The sequence below is a fragment of the Crinia signifera genome, chromosome 6, assembly GCF_055691185.1.
Source record: "Crinia signifera chromosome 6, ASM5569118v1, whole genome shotgun sequence".
In the NCBI taxonomy this organism is placed as follows: Eukaryota; Metazoa; Chordata; class Amphibia; order Anura; family Myobatrachidae; genus Crinia; species Crinia signifera.
In genome coordinates this window covers 182,208,081-182,231,554 of record NC_139222.1, presented here as the reverse complement: position 1 = coordinate 182,231,554, position 23,474 = coordinate 182,208,081, and the positions used below count along the sequence as shown (strand labels likewise).

At 46.8% G+C, this 23,474-nt stretch overlaps 1 protein-coding gene across 5 annotated transcripts in view; it reads left to right on the top strand.

Annotated features, from left to right (window-relative positions):
* Nucleotides 1-22,569, top strand: part of LOC146008728 (nucleolar and spindle-associated protein 1-like) — a 48,782-nt gene extending 26,213 nt beyond the window's left edge. For all 5 annotated transcript variants that reach the window (XM_083148352.1, XM_083148347.1, XM_083148351.1 and 2 more), the window contains exon 5: nt 22,432-22,569. In XM_083148352.1, coding sequence (XP_083004478.1) covers nt 22,432-22,525 — 94 coding nt within the window. In that variant the 3' untranslated portion in view covers nt 22,526-22,569. The remainder of the gene's footprint in view (nt 1-22,431) is intronic.
* Nucleotides 22,570-23,474: the final 905 nt, after the last annotated feature.

The following is a 23,474-nucleotide window of genomic DNA, read 5'->3' as shown; positions in this document are numbered from 1 at the left end:
GCGTGCGCCGTGCGGCCAGTGTTTTCACAACAGGTACCCCCCACCCTCCCCCGGCACCGGGGCGCCCCCACCCCGACTCGCCTGGGGCGCTCCGGTGCCTTGCACCGGCCCTGGGGGAGGGTTGGATAATGGAGTGGGCTTAATATTCGTCATTTTCTGGTGGAAGGACAGCTTGTTTGACTGCAGATATCGCCATTATCTGGAAATAGATTTCTTAGCCTTCAATAGTATAAAAACCTAGAGTCCCAACTTTCAGGAGGTGCTGGGGACTTGGGGATCAGAGATCAGGAGCCAGAGCAATCCATTGACAGAAATATAAAACTGTACACCAGACGTTTGGAGCAGGGACCGGCTGCTGGAAGGCTGATATCTCTGGTTCTGGGCATGATAGAGACAAGCTGCTAGTGTCGACAGAAATATGACTGGGAATTGCAATTAACAGGTCAGATGTTGACTGCTGCTTTGAAGTTTGATATCTCCAGTTCCCCAGGGCCAATTTTTCAAATTCTGGTATCCCTGGAAAAAGGGGATCCTCAGCAATTCCCATTAAGCCCATTAGAAAAGACAGCCCTGGGCATGTGAATCAGAGCAGGCAATGATAGTAGTCTGAAATTTGCCCAGCTTCCCCACACAAGTCCTGCACTACACTAGGGCCTTTATTCAGATCTGATCGCAGTAGAAACTTGTTTGGAAAATGAGCAAAACCATGTGTACATCAGGTGGGGCAGATGTAACATGCAGAGAGAGTTAGATTTGTGTGAGTTATTTTGTTTCTGTGCAGGGTAAATACTGGATGCATTATTTTTACACTGCAATTTAGATTTCAGTTTCAACACATCCCATCCACATTTAACTCTCTCTGCACATGTTACATCTGCCCCACCTGCAGTGCACATGGTTTTGCCCATTTTCCAAACAAATTTGTACTGCAATCAGATCTGAATAAGGGCCTAGGTGTTGTATTCTTAGGTGTAGTATTCTCAGTTGGGTGTATGGAGAAGGCAAATATTAAGTGGCTGTGAATCTGTGTATAGCACAATTTATTAATTTCAGAGATAGATGGGGGAGCAGGTATTAAATACCTGGGTCCTGACATACTATGGTCCCAGCCTATAAGCTGTGTGCTGTGCATCCTGGGAGGGTGCTGCTGCTGAGTGCTCTGCCTGCTGGAGAGATGGGGTAGGATGGACACATTATAGAACATACAGACTTGATCAGATCTGGCCCCAGGCATAGGGAAAACTAGGCAAATGCCTTGGGGCATGCGGCTCATACAACTGAGCCAGCAGCATGCATAAGTACTATAACTGCAGGCAGGATGCTACCGTTATATTGATCTTTTCATGTCTTGACCATTGTCATGTTGACATTTTCTCAATTTTAACCTAGTGCATGTCAACCTTTTTCCTGATGACCAATAGCGGTCATCCGATTGACTGTTGATCTAACTACCGAGCCAAATATGCACCAGTAAAGAAAAACAGCTTCAAAATGACTTTATAGCTATTCTACCCCTCCCATTTTTAGCTCCAAACTCTGTGCTGAGTTCTGATTATAAATTATTTGATATCTGCAGTATTGGCCTACCAAGATGACATACATAAGGAAATGAATAGGGATAAACAAGAAGTTTTATTTTTAAATTATATTGTCCCCTAATTCTAATTGTGTATGAATAACATGTTACTTAAGTAAGCTATGATTTACATATAAATTGGCCTGTTAGTATGGTTATTTCAGTGAGTGGGTGAACTTATATTAAGGTGCCCCCATCCAGAGAAAGGGACGGCACTGATCCTTGCGGCACAGGAAACTCTGAAGACCTTTGCCACCTAAGGTGGCCAGCCTGAGGTGCTATGTGGCCCTGGTGCCATTTTAACCAGGGGTGCCTGAAAATACATGGGTGACGGTCCATGTTGTTACAATAGAAATACGCTTTGCACTCTTTCTGCTTCATCCACCAGGTGTCACTGGAGCGTAGACAGTGGGGATAGAAGGGCAACCACAGGGAGCATGGGCACTTTATGTAAATCAGTGTGGCCAACTCCTCCCCTTCTACTCCTCCCTGACAGTCTTAGATAGTGCCCGGAGTGCTGGACACACACTTGCCTGGCTCCTGGGCAAAAGGTTTTAGTAGGTTAAAGCAGCAAGTTTTGCAATGAGGACAGGCAGGTAGCAGACTGTCACTACCTGCCTGCAACACGGGCACTACCGGAGGGGGACCTGATCGCAGCTACGGGCATTGTGCTCCGGTCCCCGGCTGAAGAGACATCAATCTCTGTGAGGTAACGCAGCGTTCCACACGCGGTACCGCTCTCCTCCTCCAGCCTCACCGCTGATCGGCTAGCACAGTGGTTCCCAACCCTAGTCTTCAAGTACCCCCAACAGTACACATTTTCCAGGTCACCCAGCAGGTGCACTCATTATTCAGGCACAGTTGAAAAGATCCACAGGTGGAGCTAATTATTTCTCTTGTGATTCTGTGTGGAGACCTGGAAAACGTGCACTGTTGGGGGTACTTGAGGACCAGGGTTGGGAACCACTGGGCTAGCAGGACAGTGTGAGTATGCCTGTCTCCCCATTAGGGGGTAGATCAGGCGAATTCCTAAAAAACGGTGCTAGCAGAGGGTTTTTTTATTATAAAAACTGGTGCCCAGGGAGACGGACCTGCCAGGTGGGCGGAGCTTCACGCGGATGAGCTCCCAGCAGTCCGGGCTTCTCTCTGGTCAGAGAGCAGTGCTGGTGGCTTTTATCTGCTACTTTGGCGCCTCTGCACGCGACTGAGGGATCCACTAAAGCAGTACCTGCTTCTCTCCAGTTCTCCGGGTGACTGTCTTGCTACAGCTCTACCCAAGTCTGTGAGTTACACAGTGGGGGTTAGAGCAGGGTGAGACAGGGCTGTCTGCAAATTTGAGGTCCTTATATATAAAAAGCACATTTAGGACCAGGCCAGCCTTCCCCTTACTTCTGTCTTTCCTGTCAGTTTCATATTCTGTATACATATTCTAGTGTGACTGTGATAAAAATATTATGGCAGGAGGCAATGCCAAAAACGTGGTGTGCAGGAGGTGTAACACTAAGTTTACACCTTTACACCTTAATGCTTGCACTTCTACTCCCCCATTAAATGAGCCCCAAGGGGGGACACCCCTGCTTGTGCTTCACAGCTCACTGACATAGGGCCAGATTCTCTAAGCTTCAAAAGTGATAAAATAGAGAGTGATAAACAGCCAGCCAATCAGCTCCTGCCTGACATTTTTCAAACATGTCAGGTAGGAGCTGATTGGCTGGCTGTTTATCACTCTGGATTTTATCACTTTTGAAGTTTAGAGAATCTGGCCCATAATGTCTTGTCTGTCCTCTGAGCTCTCTGCTTCACAGAAGGACAGAGAGTCTGCCAGAACACAGCAACTCAATTTAACAACAGCTATCAAAGAGTTAACAAGAGCCTTTGCTCCAGCAGCATCAGAGTCTTCTTCTCAGCCTCAAAAAACACTACAGCCTCTTCTTCAACAGAAAAGACAGTTCCCTCTCTTGCCAGGGTCAGACTTAGATGATATGCCTGATCTGGAGGAGGGAGAGTGTTTTATCTCTGTCGGTATCGGTTCTCAACTGAGCCGGAACCGGCCACTTAGGGCCTTGAGGATTTAATTGATATGGTCAAAATAGCTTTAGATATCAATGAGGAAGTGCCTCCAGTTCGGCCTTCTCTCGCAAAAAGCCAAAACAGTCAACAAATTTTCCTGCATCAGAGAAACTGGATGAACTTTTGACAGCTTGGAGCCTCCCTGACAAAACCTATTTTCTATACCAAGAATTTTTTTTACAAATTATCCTCTTCTGAAGGTAGAAAGAACGTAGAAACACCACCGACAGTCGATCCCTCAGTCTCTCGACTGTCAAAAAAAGACTGTGCTTCCAGTCCCGGAAGCTACATCCCTAAAAGATTCCCTAACCGTAAGTTGGAGCTTACTTTAAAATCCATTTTCACAGCAGTAGGAATTATTCAAGGATGTGCACAAATTAGTTGCTGGGTTAAGAAAGCCATGGGCAAATGGGCCTCCATAATTTCCTCTGATTTACAGGATAGCCATGGCTGCCCCCCCCCCACCCCCCACCCAGTAGTTACAGTTAAGCACAACCAATATGCAAGTAAAACAGTTATTTTATAAGAATCAGCAAAAATAATCAAATGAAAAGTTCATATGGCAGTGGATGCAGAGAGGGGAGGTGGATGGAGAGAGAGACAGAGAGGGGGGGGGGGGGGGGGAGAAACTATAAAAAGACAGATGGACAGAGAGAGAGAGAGAGAGAGGAGAGGGGGGTAAATAAAATACACAATAACAATACTACCTTCTGCTGTATGATCCCAGCCAGTGGCGTAGCTACGTTTTGGGCGCCCCCCGCCGCCGCCCCGCCAAGCACCCCCTACCCCCCCGCCCCACCACCCATGCAAACCCCCCTCAATCCCCCACAGCCTTACCTATCGCGCTGGTCCCGGCGGCTCCGTTCTTCTGCTGGGGACCACCAGAAAATGGCTTCCCCCATACAGCAGACAGTTTCAGAGAACTGTGTGCTATATGGGGGCGGCCATTTTGTGGTGGTCCTCAGCAGAAGAACGGAGCCGCCGGAACCAGCGAGATAGGTAAGTCTGCGGGGGATTGGGGGGGGGGGTTTAACTATAGCACCGCAGCCCCCGGCGCCCCCACATGCACAGCACCCCCCCGCGGTGGCTGCGGTGCAATAGTTACGCCGCTGATCCCAGCTGTATGTGATGTCTGGATGTCTGGTCTCTCCCACACTGCTACCTACTCCTGCTTTCGAGTTGCTGCGTGCACTGCCATCTTCCTCAGTCACTTCGTTTAGCTTTCACTTTGTGCTCAAAGCATAGCACAAAGCAAGAGGACGACACCTAGAGGCACCCAGCGATAACTGCAGTGACTGTCTGTCACTGGCCGAGAGGAGAGCAGCAGCAGCTGTCTCATGTACTACGGCCCGGCCAGCACATCTGTTCTCCTTACAGTATAGCAGCCGCGGCAGGTATGTTGCTGGACACAAATTCGTCCCTTCTGGCATTTGCCAGAAGTGCCAGATGGCCAGTCCGTCCCTGTTAATACCATACCTGGACGATCTCCTGTTGAAGGGCTCTTCACAGGAGGCTCTCATCTCCAACTTAAAAGTGACACAGAAGATCCTCATAGAACTTGGGTGGATCCTCAATTTTCAAAAATCCCAATTGCAGCCTTCTCAGAGGTTACAATTCCTTGGGATGATTCTAGACACAATCCAAAGGAAGGTGTTTTTACTGGAAGACAAGATCACGTCTCTTCAAGATCTGATTCGTTTGGTCCTGCATCACAAGAAGGTCTCGTTTCTCCTTTGCACCAGGTTACTGGGGAAAATGACAGCCTCCTTCGAAGCGATACAGTATAGTCGTTTTCACTCACGACCATTCCATTTCAACCTCCTCAGTCAGTGGTCGGGATCTCACTTGCATCTACATCATCAGGTAACTCTGTCCCCTCGGGCAAGAGTCTCCCTGTCTTGGTGGCTCAATTCGGCCAATCTCAGGGAGGGAAAGAGATTTGCCATTTGGAATTGGACTCTCCTCACCACGGATGCCAGTCTCCGAGGATGGGGAGCAGTCACTCTGAACCAGTTTCAGGGTCTATGGACCAGACAGGAATCTCTTCTCTCCATAAATGTGTTGGAGCTCAGAGTAGTGTATTTTGCAATGCTCCAAGCACATCATCTTTTACAAGGTCGGTCGATCCGAGTGCCATCCGACAATGCCACGTCTGTGGCACATATAAACAAGCAGGGTGGCACAAGAGTCGTGCAGCAATGAAAGAAGTGAGTCGGATTCTGCTCTGGGCGCAAACACATGCAGTCGCCATTTCAGCCATATTTATCCTAGGAGTAGAAAATTGGGAAGCCGACTATCTCAGTCGGCAGGATGTGCATCAGGGAGAATGGTGTCTCCATCCTCAGATGTTCCAATGGTTGATTTGGCGCTGGGGTCTTCCTCAAGCTGACCTGATGGCATCCCGACACAACCATCAACTTCCACTCTACATTGTAAGGACTCGAGATCAAGCAGCAGCAGGGGTGGATGCCCTGACAGCTCCCTGGCCCTTCCAGAACGTTTATCTCTTCCCTCCATTCCCATTGTTACCACGAGTATTGCAACGTATATGGAAGGAGAAGGTAACGACCCTTCTCATTGCCCCGGATTGGCCATGTCGAGCATGGTACACGACACTGACTTCTCTCTTGGTGTACGAGCCGTGGCCTCTTCCTCTTCAGGAAGATCTTCTCAGCCAAGGCCCTTTCGTCTTCACAGACTTAAAGCGGCTTCATTTCACGGCGTGGCTACTGAAAAGTCCATCCTGAGGCGGGCGGGTATTCCAAGAACTATAATACCCACCATGATTTCAGCCAGAAAATAAGTGACTTCAAAACATTATCATCGTATTTGGAGATCATATATATCCTTGTGTGAAGGAAGAGGAGTTTCCACCACCATGTTTAAGAAGGCTAGACTTTTTTTTATTCCTACAGACTGGCTTGTCTTCAGGTTTACGCTTAGGTTCCTTTAAAGTACAAGTATCGGCCTTATCCATCTTTTTCCAAAAAAGACTTGTCTTGTTGCCGAAAGTTCAGACTTTCTTTCAAGGAGTTTTCCATTTGCAACCCCCTGTCCAACCTCCAACGGCTCCGGGGGACCTCAACCTGGTCCTAAATTTTCCCTGTTCTTTGGTGTTTGAACCATTGGAAGAAGTAGATTTAAAGTACCTATCATGGAAAACTGTTATTCTGCTAGCCTTGGTTTCAGCCAGAAGAGTATCGAAGCTGGGTCGCACCAGTCTTTTTTTTCTCCCAAAGGTTGTGTCTACATTCCACATAAACCAGCCTATTGTGGTTCTGGCGTTTACAGTGGATCAAGGACCTGCAGTGCTTTGAATGTAGTCAGACAGGGCTGTCTGCAAATTTGAGGTCCTTATATATAAAAAGCACATTTAGGACCAGGCCAGCCTTCCCCTTACTTCTGTCTTTCCTGTCAGTTTCATATTCTGTATACATATTCTAGTGTGACTGTGATAAAAATATTATGGCAGGAGGCAATGCCAAAAACGTGGTGTGCAGGAGGTGTAACACTAAGTTTACACCTTTACACCTTAATGCTTGCACTTCTACTCCCCCATTAAATGAGCCCCAAGGGGACACCCCTGCTTGTGCTTCACAGCTCACTGACATAGGGCCAGATTCTCTAAGCTTCAAAAGTGATAAAATAGAGAGTGATAAACAGCCAGCCAATCAGCTCCTGCCTGACATTTTTCAAACATGTCAGGTAGGAGCTGATTGGCTGGCTGTTTATCACTCTGGATTTTATCACTTTTGAAGTTTAGAGAATCTGGCCCATAATGTCTTGTCTGTCCTCTGAGCTCTCTGCTTCACAGAAGGACAGAGAGTCTGCCAGAACACAGCAACTCAATTTAACAACAGCTATCAAAGAGTTAACAAGAGCCTTTGCTCCAGCAGCATCAGAGTCTTCTTCTCAGCCTCAAAAAACACTACAGCCTCTTCTTCAACAGAAAAGACAGTTCCCTCTCTTGCCAGGGTCAGACTTAGATGATATGCCTGATCTGGAGGAGGGAGAGTGTTTTATCTCTGTCGGTATCGGTTCTCAACTGAGCCGGAACCGGCCACTTAGGGCCTTGAGGATTTAATTGATATGGTCAAAATAGCTTTAGATATCAATGAGGAAGTGCCTCCAGTTCGGCCTTCTCTCGCAAAAAGCCAAAACAGTCAACAAATTTTCCTGCATCAGAGAAACTGGATGAACTTTTGACAGCTTGGAGCCTCCCTGACAAAACCTATTTTCGGTACTTATGTAGTAACTGGGCTGCCGATTTCTAAATCGGGTCGGATCGGGAGATCGCATCGCATCGCATGCGACCATGCGATGCGATGCGATGCGATGACCCGATTTTTCCATAGGAATCAATGTTAAAATGGACTGAGTCCATTTTAACATGGAATTCAATGGGAAAAATGGGTCCTTTTCATACCCCTACTATCCAAGTGGGCATGGAGTTGGATATAAACCTGTGGCGAGCGTAGCGAGCCACCGAGCCCGAAGCGTGGCGAGCGAAGCGAGCCCCGCGAGGGGACGAATACCGTCCCCTCGCGGGGCTCGCTTCGCTCGCCACGCTTCGGGCTCGGTGGCTCGCTACGCTCGCCACAGGTTTATATCCAACTCCATGCCCACTTGGATAGTAGGGGTATGAAAAGGACCCATTTTTCCATAGGAATCATTTTAACATTGATTCCTATGGAAAAATCGGGTCATCGCATCCGATATCGGATGCGATGCGATGCGATGCGATATCGCATCGCATCGCATCTGATTGTATGCCTTAACTTAAGGCATACAATCAAAAAATCGGCAGCCCAGTTACTACATAAGTACCCTATTTTCTATACCAAGAATTTTTTTTACAAATTATCCTCTTCTGAAGGTAGAAAGAATGTAAAAACACCACCGACAGTCGATCCCTCAGTCTCTCGACTGTCAAAAAAAGACTGTGCTTCCAGTCCCGGAAGCTACATCCCTAAAAGATTCCCCAACCGTAAGTTGGAGCTTACTTTAAAATCCATTTTCACAGCAGTAGGAATTATTCAAGGATGTGCACAAATTAGTTGCTGGGTTAAGAAAGCCATGGGCAAATGGGCCTCCATAATTTCCTCTGATTTACAGGATAGCCATGGCTGCCCCCCCCCCCACCCCCCACCCAGTAGTTACAGTTAAGCACAACCAATATGCAAGTAAAACAGTTATTTTATAAGAATCAGCAAAAATAATCAAATGAAAAGTTCATATGGCAGTGGATGCAGAGAGGGGAGGTGGATGGAGAGAGAGACAGAGAGGGGGGGGGGGTGGGAGAAACTATAAAAAGACAGATGGACAGAGAGAGAGAGAGAGGAGAGGGGGGGTAAATAAAATACACAATAACAATACTACCTTCTGCTGTATGATCCCAGCCAGTGGCGTAGCTACGTTTTGGGCGCCCCCCGCCGCCGCCCCGCCAAGCACCCCCTACCCCCCGCCCCACCACCCATGCAAACCCCCCCTCAATCCCCCACAGCCTTACCTATCGTGCTGGTTAGGCGGCTCCGTTCTTCTGCTGGGGACCACCAGAAAATGGCTTCCCCCATACAGCAGACAGTTTCAGAGAACTGTGTGCTATATGGGGGCGGCCATTTTGTGGTGGTCCTCAGCAGAAGAACGGAGCCGCCGGAACCAGCGAGAAAGGTAAGTCTGCGGGGGATTGGGGGGGGGGGTTTAACTATAGCACCGCAGCCCCCGGCGCCCCCACATGCACAGCACCCCCCCGCGGTGGCTGCGGTGCAATAGTTACGCCGCTGATCCCAGCTGTATGTGATGTCTGGATGTCTGGTCTCTCCCACACTGCTACCTACTCCTGCCTTCGAGTTGCTGCGTGCACTGCCATCTTCCTCAGTCACTTCGTTTAGCTTTCACTTTGTGCTCAAAGCATAGCACAAAGCAAGAGGACGACACCTAGAGGCACCCAGCGATAACTGCAGTGACTGTCTGTCACTGGCCGAGAGGAGAGCAGCAGCAGCTATCTCATGTACTACGGCCCGGCCAGCACATCTGTTCTCCTTACAGTATAGCAGCCGCGGCAGGTATGTTGCTGGACACAAATTCGTCCCTTCTGGCATTTGCCAGAAGTGCCAGATGGCCAGTCCGTCCCTGTTAATACCATACCTGGACGATCTCCTGTTGAAGGGCTCTTCACAGGAGGCTCTCATCTCCAACTTAAAAGTGACACAGAAGATCCTCATAGAACTTGGGTGGATCCTCAATTTTCAAAAATCCCAATTGCAGCCTTCTCAGAGGTTACAATTCCTTGGGATGATTCTAGACACAATCCAAAGGAAGGTGTTTTTACTGGAAGACAAGATCACGTCTCTTCAAGATCTGATTCGTTTGGTCCTGCATCACAAGAAGGTCTCGTTTCTCCTTTGCACCAGGTTACTGGGGAAAATGACAGCCTCCTTCGAAGCGATACAGTATAGTCGTTTTCACTCACGACCATTCCATTTCAACCTCCTCAGTCAGTGGTCGGGATCTCACTTGCATCTACATCATCAGGTAACTCTGTCCCCTCGGGCAAGAGTCTCCCTGTCTTGGTGGCTCAATTCGGCCAATCTCAGGGAGGGAAAGAGATTTGCCATTTGGAATTGGACTCTCCTCACCACGGATGCCAGTCTCCGAGGATGGGGAGCAGTCACTCTGAACCAGTTTCAGGGTCTATGGACCAGACAGGAATCTCTTCTCTCCATAAATGTGTTGGAGCTCAGAGTAGTGTATTATGCAATGCTCCAAGCACATCATCTTTTACAAGGTCGGTCGATCCGAGTGCCATCCGACAATGCCACGTCTGTGGCACATATAAACAAGCAGGGTGGCACAAGAGTCGTGCAGCAATGAAAGAAGTGAGTCGGATTCTGCTCTGGGCGCAAACACATGCAGTCGCCATTTCAGCCATATTTATCCTAGGAGTAGAAAATTGGGAAGCCGACTATCTCAGTCGGCAGGATGTGCATCAGGGAGAATGGTGTCTCCATCCTCAGATGTTCCAATGGTTGATTTGGCGCTGGGGTCTTCCTCAAGCTGACCTGATGGCATCCCGACACAACCATCAACTTCCACTCTACATTGTAAGGACTCGAGATCAAGCAGCAGCAGGGGTGGATGCCCTGACAGCTCCCTGGCCCTTCCAGAACGTTTATCTCTTCCCTCCATTCCCATTGTTACCACGAGTATTGCAACGTATATGGAAGGAGAAGGTAACGACCCTTCTCATTGCCCCGGATTGGCCATGTCGAGCATGGTACACGACACTGACTTCTCTCTTGGTGTACGAGCCGTGGCCTCTTCCTCTTCAGGAAGATCTTCTCAGCCAAGGCCCTTTCGTCTTCACAGACTTAAAGCGGCTTCATTTCACGGCGTGGCTACTGAAAAGTCCATCCTGAGGCGGGCGGGTATTCCAAGAACTATAATACCCACCATGATTTCAGCCAGAAAATAAGTGACTTCAAAACATTATCATCGTATTTGGAGATCATATATATCCTTGTGTGAAGGAAGAGGAGTTTCCACCACCATGTTTAAGAAGGCTAGACTTTTTTTATTCCTACAGACTGGCTTGTCTTCAGGTTTACGCTTAGGTTCCTTTAAAGTACAAGTATCGGCCTTATCCATCTTTTTCCAAAAAAGACTTGTCTTGTTGCCGAAAGTTCAGACTTTCTTTCAAGGAGTTTTCCATTTGCAACCCCCTGTCCAACCTCCAACGGCTCCGGGGGACCTCAACCTGGTCCTAAATTTTCCCTGTTCTTTGGTGTTTGAACCATTGGAAGAAGTAGATTTAAAGTACCTATCATGGAAAACTGTTATTCTGCTAGCCTTGGTTTCAGCCAGAAGAGTATCGAAGCTGGGTCGCACCAGTCTTTCTTTTCTCCCAAAGGTTGTGTCTACATTCCACATAAACCAGCCTATTGTGGTTCTGGCGTTTACAGTGGATCAAGGACCTGCAGTGCTTTGAATGTAGTCAGAGCCCTGAGGATCTACGTGGCCAGGACGGCTTCGGTTAGGAAATCAGATTGTCTCTTTATCTCTTACGATCCGGTGAGACGTGGTTGGCTGGCGTCAAAGCAGACTCTGGCTAGATGGATTCGGATCACTATCTGACAGGCATATGTGGCGGCAGCTCAGCGTCCGCCAACTTCCATTTTAGCGCACTCCACACACTCAGTGGGACCCGCTTGGGTGGCTGCTCGAGGGGTCTTCATTCAACAACTCTGCAGAGCAGCTACATGGTCGGGTCGACTTTGTCCGCTTCTATAGGTTTGATACCTTTGCGGATTCTGCTGCGCAGTTTGGTCGTCAGGTTCTTCAGGGTTCTTAGCGCTTTCCCGCCCGTGCTGGGAGCTCTGGGAAGTCACCACTGTCTACGCTCCAGTGACACCTGGTGGATGAAGGAGAAAACAGGGATTTTTGTACTTACCGTAAATCCTTTTCTCCGAGTCCACAGGTGTCACTGGATGCCCACCTCGGCGCTGTTGCCTTTTTTCTAGTTACTATGTTTAGAACCTGACCTTTTGGGTTTTTCTTCCTGCTTAGAAAAAAATTGTTCCATTTTTTGATGGAAAAGTGTGTTGTGTGGTTATGAATGGTTTCTCAGTGTCTTTCTCACTGCCGCCCAGTGTTTTATATAGTTTTTTTCAAATTCTGCCCCCCCCCCCCCGCTGTCCTCCTGCACAGTGCTGCACTATACTGACGCCTGTCGCCAGCTCTCTTCCAGCACCTGATGTGGCATCGCAGATAGCATGCGACATCGGGAGCTGTAAAAAAGCACCTTGAGCACCATAAGATGCAATCGGATGTGATGGGCATATGTGTATGGTCATCATTACTAAATAACAAACATCAATTAATCTGTAACCAAGTGGTATATTGTTATATGTAACCAAGTGGTATATGTAATAAAAATCACATTCAGCACTAAATGGTTTCTGTATACTGTAATATGTACTGCTACTGTATTGTTACAAATGGCAGCAAACTATGTTATCAAATGTAATGCTAACCTCATATCTCTATATACATATAAATATAGTGAACATTTTTTGCTGAAATACAAAGTCAATACTTTCTTAATGTTGCTAACGTGCATCATTCAGGGCCGTCTTCGGGCTCATAGCCACAGTGTTTTCCTTCCGCACAGATCAGATGCTTTTCAATAATTCAGAAAGTGACGACTTTGATGCTAATTGACGCTAATGGCAAAACAATGGTAGCGTTAATTGAATATTTTGTTTTTGAAGTTCATCGTTTGGAGTGGGAATTGTGTAGCTTTCCAGCCCCGGAAACATGACACTACTATTAAGAATCTTGGCTTGTTGGATGCAGATAAATCATGTTTAATATCTTTTGTCTATAAATAATGTAAAGCAATGGATTATATGCACAGTGAAACTAAATATTTGGAATTGTTAAATTAATGAAACATTAGGAAAAGTGAAAATATACAGAGTAATAAATAATAGATGTATCTGGGCAGGTATGTCCTTCCTACAAACAATTTTATTATGAACTTTTTTCTTAAGACTCCAGGAAACTAAGCTTGTACATAGAGTTCTTGGGAGAATGTACCATGATCATCGCTTACATGAGATGAGGCAAGCACTTCTTAGATAGCGATATGTAGGAGGTGGCCAAAGGAGCTTATAATCATCTCAACCTCCTCTTATACACCCTAGCCGTCAATCACCTCTGCTATTCCAACTAACTAAAATATGTGTGCAGTCATAGGTTACTGATGGGTGCCAATATCATTTTCTTGCACCTGTTCTAAGGGGTGTGGCTAACCAGGGTTGCTCACATCTAGGGAAGCCAATCTCGGGGCATTTTTTCAATCCCGGGATTCGGGATTGAAAAATGTTCAATCCCGGGATTGGCTTTCCTAATAAAAAAAATGCCCTGGCTGCCCTGCATTTACTTACATTTGCAGGGGCAGCAGAGTGCGCTGTCAGCTTCAATACTGCTGGGTTGCTGGGTGTGAGGACAGCGCATTACCCTGGGTGGGCTGGCGCGCTGGCTAGCTGGGCAGGCGGGTGGCGCGGCTTCATACTGTCGGCGTGAATGAGCTCTGCCTGTGCAGCGTGACCTCTGATCTCGTCACGCTGAGAGGTCACGCTGCGCAGCACTGCTCTGCCGGTTCCGGGAGAAGCCGAGCATGCGCAGTCTAATCCCGAAATCCCGGGATTGGAAACTCCAATCCCGGGATTGAAATCCCGGCGTTTTGGGGGCCAAATCCCGGGATCCCGCGGATCCCGATCCCGGGATTGGCCACCCTTCTCACATCCCATTGGGAATACCAGATCCCTGAGTAAATGCTGCACTGTTGAAGGGGTGTGACCACTCCATCATGGAGGGTGGCTGGTACTCTGAACCTTTACATCGACTTTCAGTACCTTCTACTACTCATACACTATCTGGAGGACATGAGGAATTAGTTGTATTACCAGTATAACCCCTCACTAGGAAACCAGGAACTATACATTCAATTTGTACAGTAAGTGTGATTGGCAAATACATGTAAGAAATAGCTAGGTGCATTTTGAGATTAATTTCCTTCTGCACATAAATTTAAAGAAAATAATTATGATTTAGATGAATGTATCCTTATTAACCCAATTGTGCAGTTATACGCCAGATACAGTGGCATTATCATAAAGCAATGTAAAGCTCACTTAGCTCTCCTATGAAATACAGTATAACTGGTTTAGCAACCACAGGGCCTTATTGTACACAGCAGCTGTGCTAATATATGTCAAATCTATTAGAAGCTGCCCACTGCATGCTTTTGTGATCTGCTGCTGTGCCAAAGATGGAACATCAGATTATCTGCATGAATATAGTACATCTGGTATCCCTTAAATTACTATGGATGACCAACAAATTCACTCTGTTGAAGCCAGTAAAACTGCATCCAAGGATGCAGACATAAGCCTCCACATGCCCCAGAAAACTCTGAAAACTAGGCCAACCTGCTCTCACCTCCCAGCAGCATATAAATCATACTGTGGTGTTTTGGGGGGTGTGGTATGGGACTCCGACAGTCGGGATCCCGACAGTCATTATCTCGCTGTCGGGATCCCGACTGCCCGGAGTCAGACAGCATGGCGAGTGCAAAAAAGCCCCTTGCTGGCACGGTGGCTCGCTACGCGATGGCTACGCGAGCCACCTATTCTATTCTCCCTCTATGGGGGTCATGGACCCCCACGAGGGAAAATAGCGGGTGGCCGTCGGTCACCCGGCTGCCGGCGTTTTGACAGTCGGGATGCCGACGTCGGGTAAATGACTGTCGGGACCCCGACTGTCGGGAACCCATCCGGCACCCGTTTTGGGAACTGCCCCAGATCCCAAAACATACCGCAGTTAGGCCCACAAAGTGTAATTGTGAGATTTGATGGGTCACATAAGTTAGACTGATTAAATATCAGAACAAATTATGTACAGAAACTACCATTACGTACAGCAGCGTTGCCTACCCTCACGAAATGGCCAGGAGGCTCCTGAAAATCGGTTCCCCATCCCGGGGAGGGGCTAAATATGCAAATTGCTCAATTTTGCCCCATTCCCTCTTAGAAGACCTGCAAATTGTGGGGTTTGCAGTACTGAAGGCGTGGCTTGAGGTCTAAATCAGGCCCCGCCCCCCGAAGTGCTGCTGACAGTCTCCTCTCCGGGCTTCTCTTGGAGAGGAGACTTTAAAAGTAGTCAAACCTGACGTACAGTAAAAGCATTTTATCAGTGCAGGCAGTGGCGTATTTATGAGTCCCAGGGGGCCCTACACCGCACATACTGCACCCATTTTTTAATACTTACCCCTCTGGAGTCCCACGATGAAGGAGCGCTTCTGAAATTGCCAGAAAAATACCTGTGGTGCCATTTTTTCAGAGCTCTGTTCATGCACAGTAGAGATTGAGCCAGTGCAGCTCTGTGGACAGGAGACATGACTGGGCCCGATCTGAGGAGGCTGCACACAGGCCTCCTCCTTTCTTAAAGCACCCCTGAGTGCAGGTCCATTTGCTATCAGTTCTTTAGCTTTTTAAATGTTTAAGATCTTATATATACAGTGCTTTAACCCCTTTGTCAACCTGATTGCTGGGCTCCTGAAATTGGTATCCCTGCAATTTGGTCTGAATCGGGCCCATTATGCACCTTTTGCATTTGGGGGGGGGGGGGGGAATTATTTAGAGCTTTTACATTCAAATTGGGTCATCAGTGCTATTCCTCTGCATCGGTTCTAAAGCACAATGATACTTATTGCTACATTAATTTAAATAAGGTTTCTTTTGGCCACTTATATGGAACCACTTGTAAAACACAATACATGAGCAAGCCCTGACACGTCCAGTATCAGTGTCTTTTCTTCAACAATTACAGTAGATCTTACTTATTGCTTAGGAACTGATCTACATTTTGGGTGCATTCATTTAATGACACACCTCTCTGGTGTAACAGTGGGCCTTATTCTGATCGGTGCGGCCAGGACCGTGCGTGCGAAACCCCGCCTTCCATACGGATCGCCAACTCCGTCCGTACGCGGTAAGAAGCTGGCCGAACGGACCGCACGTGTATTTTACATGGAATATGCCTCCTCCATCTCAGGGAACCTCCCCCAACATTCGATGGTCGCAGACCATCGAATGCAGGACCGAGTGCTCCACCAGCTCCCGCAACCTCAGACCACACGGACATTTCTCCGTGCAAAAGCAGGGATCTGGCCGGGCAGCTGACATCCGGCGATGTCATATGTCCGCCCCCTACACGTGCGTCACGGCCACATTACCATATGTACGCCCAGCGTTTGCATGGGAACGCCCATGAAACGCGGGGCGTACGCATATGGTAATGAGCCCAAATAGCCCTTCACGCCCCTCTCCACCCCCTGTTCGGAGTGTTCACATTTCATGCGGGATTTGGCCGTACGCCCCGCTCGCACATGCGCAGAGACGCCTCTGCACATGCGCAGACACAAAAAATCGGCGGGACGAACGCACGCGGACATTACCGCACCAACCAGAATAAGGGCCAGTATGAGGTCAATTTACCGAGATAGAAGTTCTATTAAAGATGGGATATTGCCCATAGCAACTAATCAGATTCTACAGGGGAAATTTACTAAGATGGGAGTTTTATTTCACATGGGATGTTGCTATAGGCAACCATTCAGAATCTACTTATTTATTTAGCACGTTCTAGAAAATAATAGACAGGATCTGATTGGTTGCCCATAGCAACATCCCATGTGAAATTGAACTCCCATCTTAGTAAATTCCCCCTACTTTTCTTATTAAGTTAGCACCTTCTAGAAGATAATAGATAGAATCCAATTGGTTGCTATGGGCAAATTTACCCCTACATGTTCGCACTTTTAGGTGCCACCTTTACAATGTACAAAAATAGATCTAAACTTTACATAGGTTTCTCTACCATGCACATGTTTTCTGTTCCTACATTACAAAAAAAATTTAGCTCACATTTGTCCAATAGCAAAAATGCATTCCAAAATACATTTATTGATACTATGGCCCTGATTCTGGTTGACTCACAAAAAATCCTTCTTTGTGCTGCTTTGCGAGCCAACTAACACCGTCCGCCGGTCGTGCAAATACCTGCTCCCACCCAGCTGGCCGCCGAATGTCCCCGCAGGCTTGCGTGCGTGGCCTGCGATTCTAAGTCACTCTCTGGTGACCTAGATTAGTGGCAGGCAGGCAGCTGACATCCAGTGACATCAGCTGTCTGCCCCCAGAAGTCAGGAAGCCTCCCCACGTTCGCATAGGGACGCCCAGCATTTTTCTGGACACACCCAGCGTTTTTGCATGTGAATGCCCCCAGTACGCCTCCTTCAACCCCTCCCCTGACTGCGAGCGCCTCTGTGACTAAGCAAGTCTCCAAGGGCGCCTGCAGAGTTGATCATTTGCAATGTAGCGTACCAACCAGAATGAGGGCCTATATGTGTTAAAAGGCAAAACCCCTCCTGCCAGTGAAGACAGGTGTCTTGCTAGCGATAGCACTTATAGCTTTACTCTATGGTGCAATGGATTAAGACTGCAAAAGGGGTAAAGTAATCCTCTTTGTGGTTGGAGGGCTTTGTGATCTTGGAACAGTAGAATATTAGTAGTTTTACTGACATGCTTTACTTGATCATCAAGTTTAACAATGTCGGTCACATGGCTCCTGCAGTATTTTAGGAATCCTAACACTCATCAAAGCATTCTCCTCCTCGTGACAGACTTGTCTTCAGCATGAACAGATTTGCCCTTTCACCTGTCACCTGCTGGCAGCATAACCAACTGTCTCCTCAATTCCAACAGAAACAGCCTGAGCTGTAAACAGGCAATAAATCGTATACAAATCAGATTTCTGCCCACATGCTTATGTGGCTGAATATAGAAAACTAGCCAGCTGCTCTCCTGACTTTGGGACTTATTTAGAGTTGGTAGAAAATACAGCTATAGGGTGCAAACGTGCACTCTGATATAACATGTTACGATGCAAAGGGTGCAAATTATTCTTATTATTTTCTCTTTGCGTGAAGGAAAAGTACTATTTGCCTTTACTTGTAACATAAATACTAAGCACCTTTATCTTCACATTTAGAGCAGGGGTGGCCAAACCGGTCCTCGAGATCTAACAACGGTCCATGTTTTTCAAAACACCTAGCTGGTGCACAGCTGTAGTCATCATTACTAATGCTGTGTACACATAGGGCGATATTAAGCACATATTGCTGGCAAATTGCCAGTAAATTGCATGTACTCATGGCTGTTAATCTCTCAACTTCACTTTCTCCTACCGCTCCTCCCCCTCCCATCCCATACCTATCCTGAGCCCTCGCCCCCACCCTCCCAAGGACCCCTTCTGTAATCCCAAAAACCTTATCCACATAAACACACAACTCACCCCCCCCCCCCTCTTTCCTATGCCCTATGGAACGCCAGATCCATCTGCAACAAACTCCCTGCCACCCATGACCTATTCATCTCTAGCGCATTCCACCTCCTTGCTATCACTGAGACCTGGCTCTTCACCTCTGATTCTGTCTCTCCAGCTGCTCTCTCCCATGGTGGACTCTCCTTCTCTCACACCCCCAGGCCTGATGGTAGCCAAGGTGGCGGTGTGGGATTTCTCCTCTCAGCCTCCTGCACCTACAGTGTCATTTCACCCTGAACCCTCTTTCCTCTTCTCCTCCTTGGAGTCTCACTCCATCCGTCTGTACTACCCCTACCATCTCCGTGTCGCTGCAATCTACCATCCCCCTGGCCCTATCTCCCAATTTCTTGACAACTTCACCGCCTGGCTCCCACACTTCCTCTCCTCTGACCTACCTTCTGTCATTCTTGGTGACTTTAATATCCCCTTGGATAACCCGGCCGATTCTAGCACTTCCAAACTCCTCTCTCTCTGCTCCTCTTTTGGCCTATCTCAGTGGACTACCTCTCCCACCCATATCCAAGGACACTCCATCGATCTCGTCTTCTCCCGCTCTTGTTCCCTCACTGACTACACTATCTCAGCTTTTCCTCTTTCTGACCATCACCTCATCTCCTTCTCCCTCACTGCTTCCCTCTCTCCCACCCCCCCTCCCAAGCGCATTGTCTCACGGCATAACGTCAACACACTTGATATTGCTGCCTTCTCGGACATGCTGTGTCCTCTTCTCGCCCCAATCGCTGCCATGTCATGCCCCAACCTCGCCGCCTCCCGCTATAATGACACCCTATCTTCGGCATTGGACTCTGCCTTTGACACTGTTGACCACCCTCTCCTGCTCAACACCCTCTGCTCCTTTGGCATCACTGGCACGGTCTTCTCCTGGTTCACCTCATACCTCTCTGATCGCTCCTTCTCTGTCTCCACTCCGAGCTCCTCCTCTTCTACTACCCCGCAGCCAGTCGGTGTTCCTCAAGGGTCAGTCCTTGGCCCTCTCCTCTTCTACCTCTACACCACCTCAGCCTGGATGACCCAACGCTTCTTGAAACTAAACATGGCTAAAACTGAACTTCTAATCTTCCATCCCCCGAACATCCCCTCTTCTCCCAACTATCTCCATCAGCATTGGTGAAACCGAGATCACCTCCACCGACCAAACGTGTTGCCTCGGTGTCATCATTGACTCCTCCCTCTCTTTCACCCCCCACATTCGTGATCTCTCACAGACTTGCTGCTTTCACCTCCGCAACATCTCGCGCATCAGACCATTCCTCTCCACTGACGCGACCAAAATTCTCATTCACTTTCTTGTCACCTCCCGCCTTGACTACTGCAACATCCTTCTCTCCGGGCTACCTCTCACCCGCCTTGCCCCTCTCCAATCCATTCTTAACGCCGCTGCTAGGCTCATCTTCCTCTCCCGCTGCTCTACCTCTGCCTCCCCCTCTGGCTCCCCATTCCTTTCCGAGTTCTATTTAAACTCCTCACCACCACCTACAAGGCTCTCTCCTCCTCCACCGCTCCTTACCTCCCTTCACTGATCTCTATCCACACTCCCTCCCGTCCTCTTCGCTCTGCCGCCGACCGCCGCCTGACCTCTCACCTAATCACCTCCTCCCACTCCCATGTCCAAGACTTCTCTCGCGCTGCTCCCCTGCACTGGAACAACCTCCCGCCACCCATCAGGCTTTCTGATTCCCTTACCTCCTTCAAGCGCTCCCTCAAAACCCAATTCTTCCGACTAGCCTATCCCTCCTTCTCCTCCTAACCTCTTTGGCTCCTCCTATCCTGCCTACCCTTTTCCTCCATCTGTTCCCATCCATTCCGACTTATCCTATTGTTTTTCATTCGTCCACCCACCTCCTTTTAGTCTGTCAACTCTTATGAGTAGGGCCCTCCTTCCTCACATACTCACCCTACCTATTTACCTCACTAGTGCTTCTGCCCTGTTCTTCCCTTCCTCTACTTCATCTTCAGTCTCCTCGACAATTTCGACACCTACTTCAGAACTGATGCTGATTTTAGTTTGTTCTACCAGCAATACCCCTATTTATGCTGTACTTTATCATCACACCCTGTACGTTACCTTGTAATTAGTTTTTTGTTTGGTATGTACGGCACTGGGGAAACTTTGTGGCACCTTATAAATAAACAAACTACTATGTACTGTGGGTGATAAATTGCCAGGTGCGCACTCCCGTGTTCAGCCACTAATGGTCGCTGGTCACAGGAGCATGCTCCAGAGGCACCAGCAAACCCCTGCTCAAAGTCCTCAAGCAATGTGGCCCAGTAAGCCCATGCGTTAAGATGGCCCTGTGTAGGGGCACCTCTTCAGCAGCAAGGCATCCCTTGAAATTATTTGCATGTTACAACTATGTAAGTACAGTACAGCTTATTGTGCTTTATAGTGAAAGTGCAACATACAGTTCATTCAATAAAATGGAAACATATGTAATTAAAACATTTGTTTAATTTTTTTCTGCAGAGTTTGCGTTCAAATTGTTCAGTGCATCTTCTGCTTACATCACATGACTTTGGTGTGCACCAAAAAAAACATTTATTGTTTTGAAAATGAAATGACTCATCCAACCTCTCCTAACCAATATATTTCACATATAAAATTCTCATGAGTAATGTGTACCTATTGCTTACACACAGTTGAGGCAGCCATTTTGTTTAAAAATAAACCAAACATTTCTGAGGACACAGTTTATTAGTTAACTATGCACAATGTATGAGATTCCCTTGTGATTTCACTAGTTTCTAATGGGGCCATGGTCTACAGAATGGCTGCCTTGGTTTTTATGTAAACAACAGAAGTACTTATTAGGGATTTATCACAACAAAGCAACAATAAAGTAACATTCTATTTAAAAACATACATATTATATTAGACATTTATTCCTGAAATGATTACTATTTTACTTTATAGTATGTTCAATCTTGCTGTTTCTTCCTTTGCCAACCGGGGATGTTTAGGTACAATTTAGCATGAACTGGGATTGAATTGTTCTGCTGAGGTGCAAAGTACTGGTGGCATAATCTCTGACTTCCCCTTTTGCTTCCCCAATCTGCTGAATACCATTTTCTGCTATATTTGTACATTTGCCTTTTGCCATTATAGTCTATGACTGGAGTTGGGATGATGACAGTCAATTAGTTTTGCTGTATAATTTTGGTTGTGGAAGTACTAGGAGTACTTAAATCCAAAATTCTGCTAGAGAAAAAGATGAACTCTTGCAAACATATTTGCATGTCTCCCCTGATTGCCAATAATATTTTATTTTAATGGCAGACACATCCACTATGACTTTGTGGAATAGTCTTAAACAATAACATTAACAATAACATTAATTATATTATAATGTCATATTGTAGTAAAAAGTCAAAAGGTCAGTAACAATATACATGCAAACTACTGAATACTTGCATGATGGACACAGCAAGAGTACATTGGTTTTTTTTCTGATGTCCATTTAAAAAAAAAAAAAAAGTTTAGGTTTCTCGAAATATAAAAAAAATATTTGATTGTAAGAATATGTAATGTAGTTGGACACTTCTACTTCTTTTACATTTTATAGATCAATGTTTAACTGTTTGAACAGAATAATTTTACATATAACCATTTAGAAATGCAGATTTGCCCAAATTAAAGTGTAAACGTTCACTCTCAGCCAAGTATCCTTCATCTGATTTAAAGAATTCACCATATTGAAATTCAGAATAACTATTTACAAATCACAGTAACATCCATTTCAGGCCAGACTCCAAACATCTTCTGCAGCATCTAAAAATACATTTTCCTAGATCCAATTTGATATTTGTCTTCCCCACTATAGTGGTGATGTGAAATCTACACAGAAGCCACGACATGTGTTGCAGTTTCAGCCTTCAATCGATAATCCCAAAATGGCTGCCTTGGAAAGTCCATGAATTGTGAAGAGTACACACCTCCATTTGCCATGAAGTAGTCTTCTGAATAAATCTTCCGGCACTCTTGGATCATGTTAGAGATTTTATGGTGTATAAAGTGCTTTGCATATTTTTCGGTTCCTGAAAAAGGAATAAACATGAATATACAGATTAGCTCTTTGTGTCATTTGACATTGGTTTTAATTCAAATAATGATCTTTAAACACCAAGAATTTTTTATTTATTATCAGTTATTTTTATAGCACACATTCCGCAACGCTTTAAAGAACAGTTTTTACTCACTCATTTTACCATTAATAAAAATATATATATATTAATGTATTATACAATTCAATACTATGGAGAATTACAATTGTTTAATTATACTGACCTAATTTCTATTCAGTATTATATGAATAGGGACTGGTCTAGTCAAAAGCTAAATTGTAAGTTCCTTGGAGCAGGGCCCTTATTCCAGGGTCATTTTCCAGGGTGGGCCCCCTCATTTTATCAGTAGGTTGTGGCATTTTTACGGATTATCGGGGATACATACATTCCTGCCACCTCCCCCCACAACCACCAAACCTAAACCTCCCACAGGCTGACTCCCTCCCACAGCTTAACTGTGCCCTCCACAACAAACCCCTCCTGTGTAATAATCTGTCCTGCTGCACCTAAACCTAATGTCACTTGACTTCCCCCTTGATCTTTAATCTGCACCACAACCTAAATGGGTGTACACATGGGGTCGGGCTGGGAGATTTTGACTAAGCAATTTAGCTTAGTCAAAATCAAGATGTAGCCACCAGAGATAGCCGATTGCTATCCCCAGCCATTAGCCCATGTGTCAGGCCAAATTGTGCAGTGTCTAGTCAAACTTGACTTGCCTGCATAGTCTATGTGGCCGGGCGATGGCGATGCCACGGAGCTGCGCATCACTATCACCCACGGTGTACACACGGGGTAATTC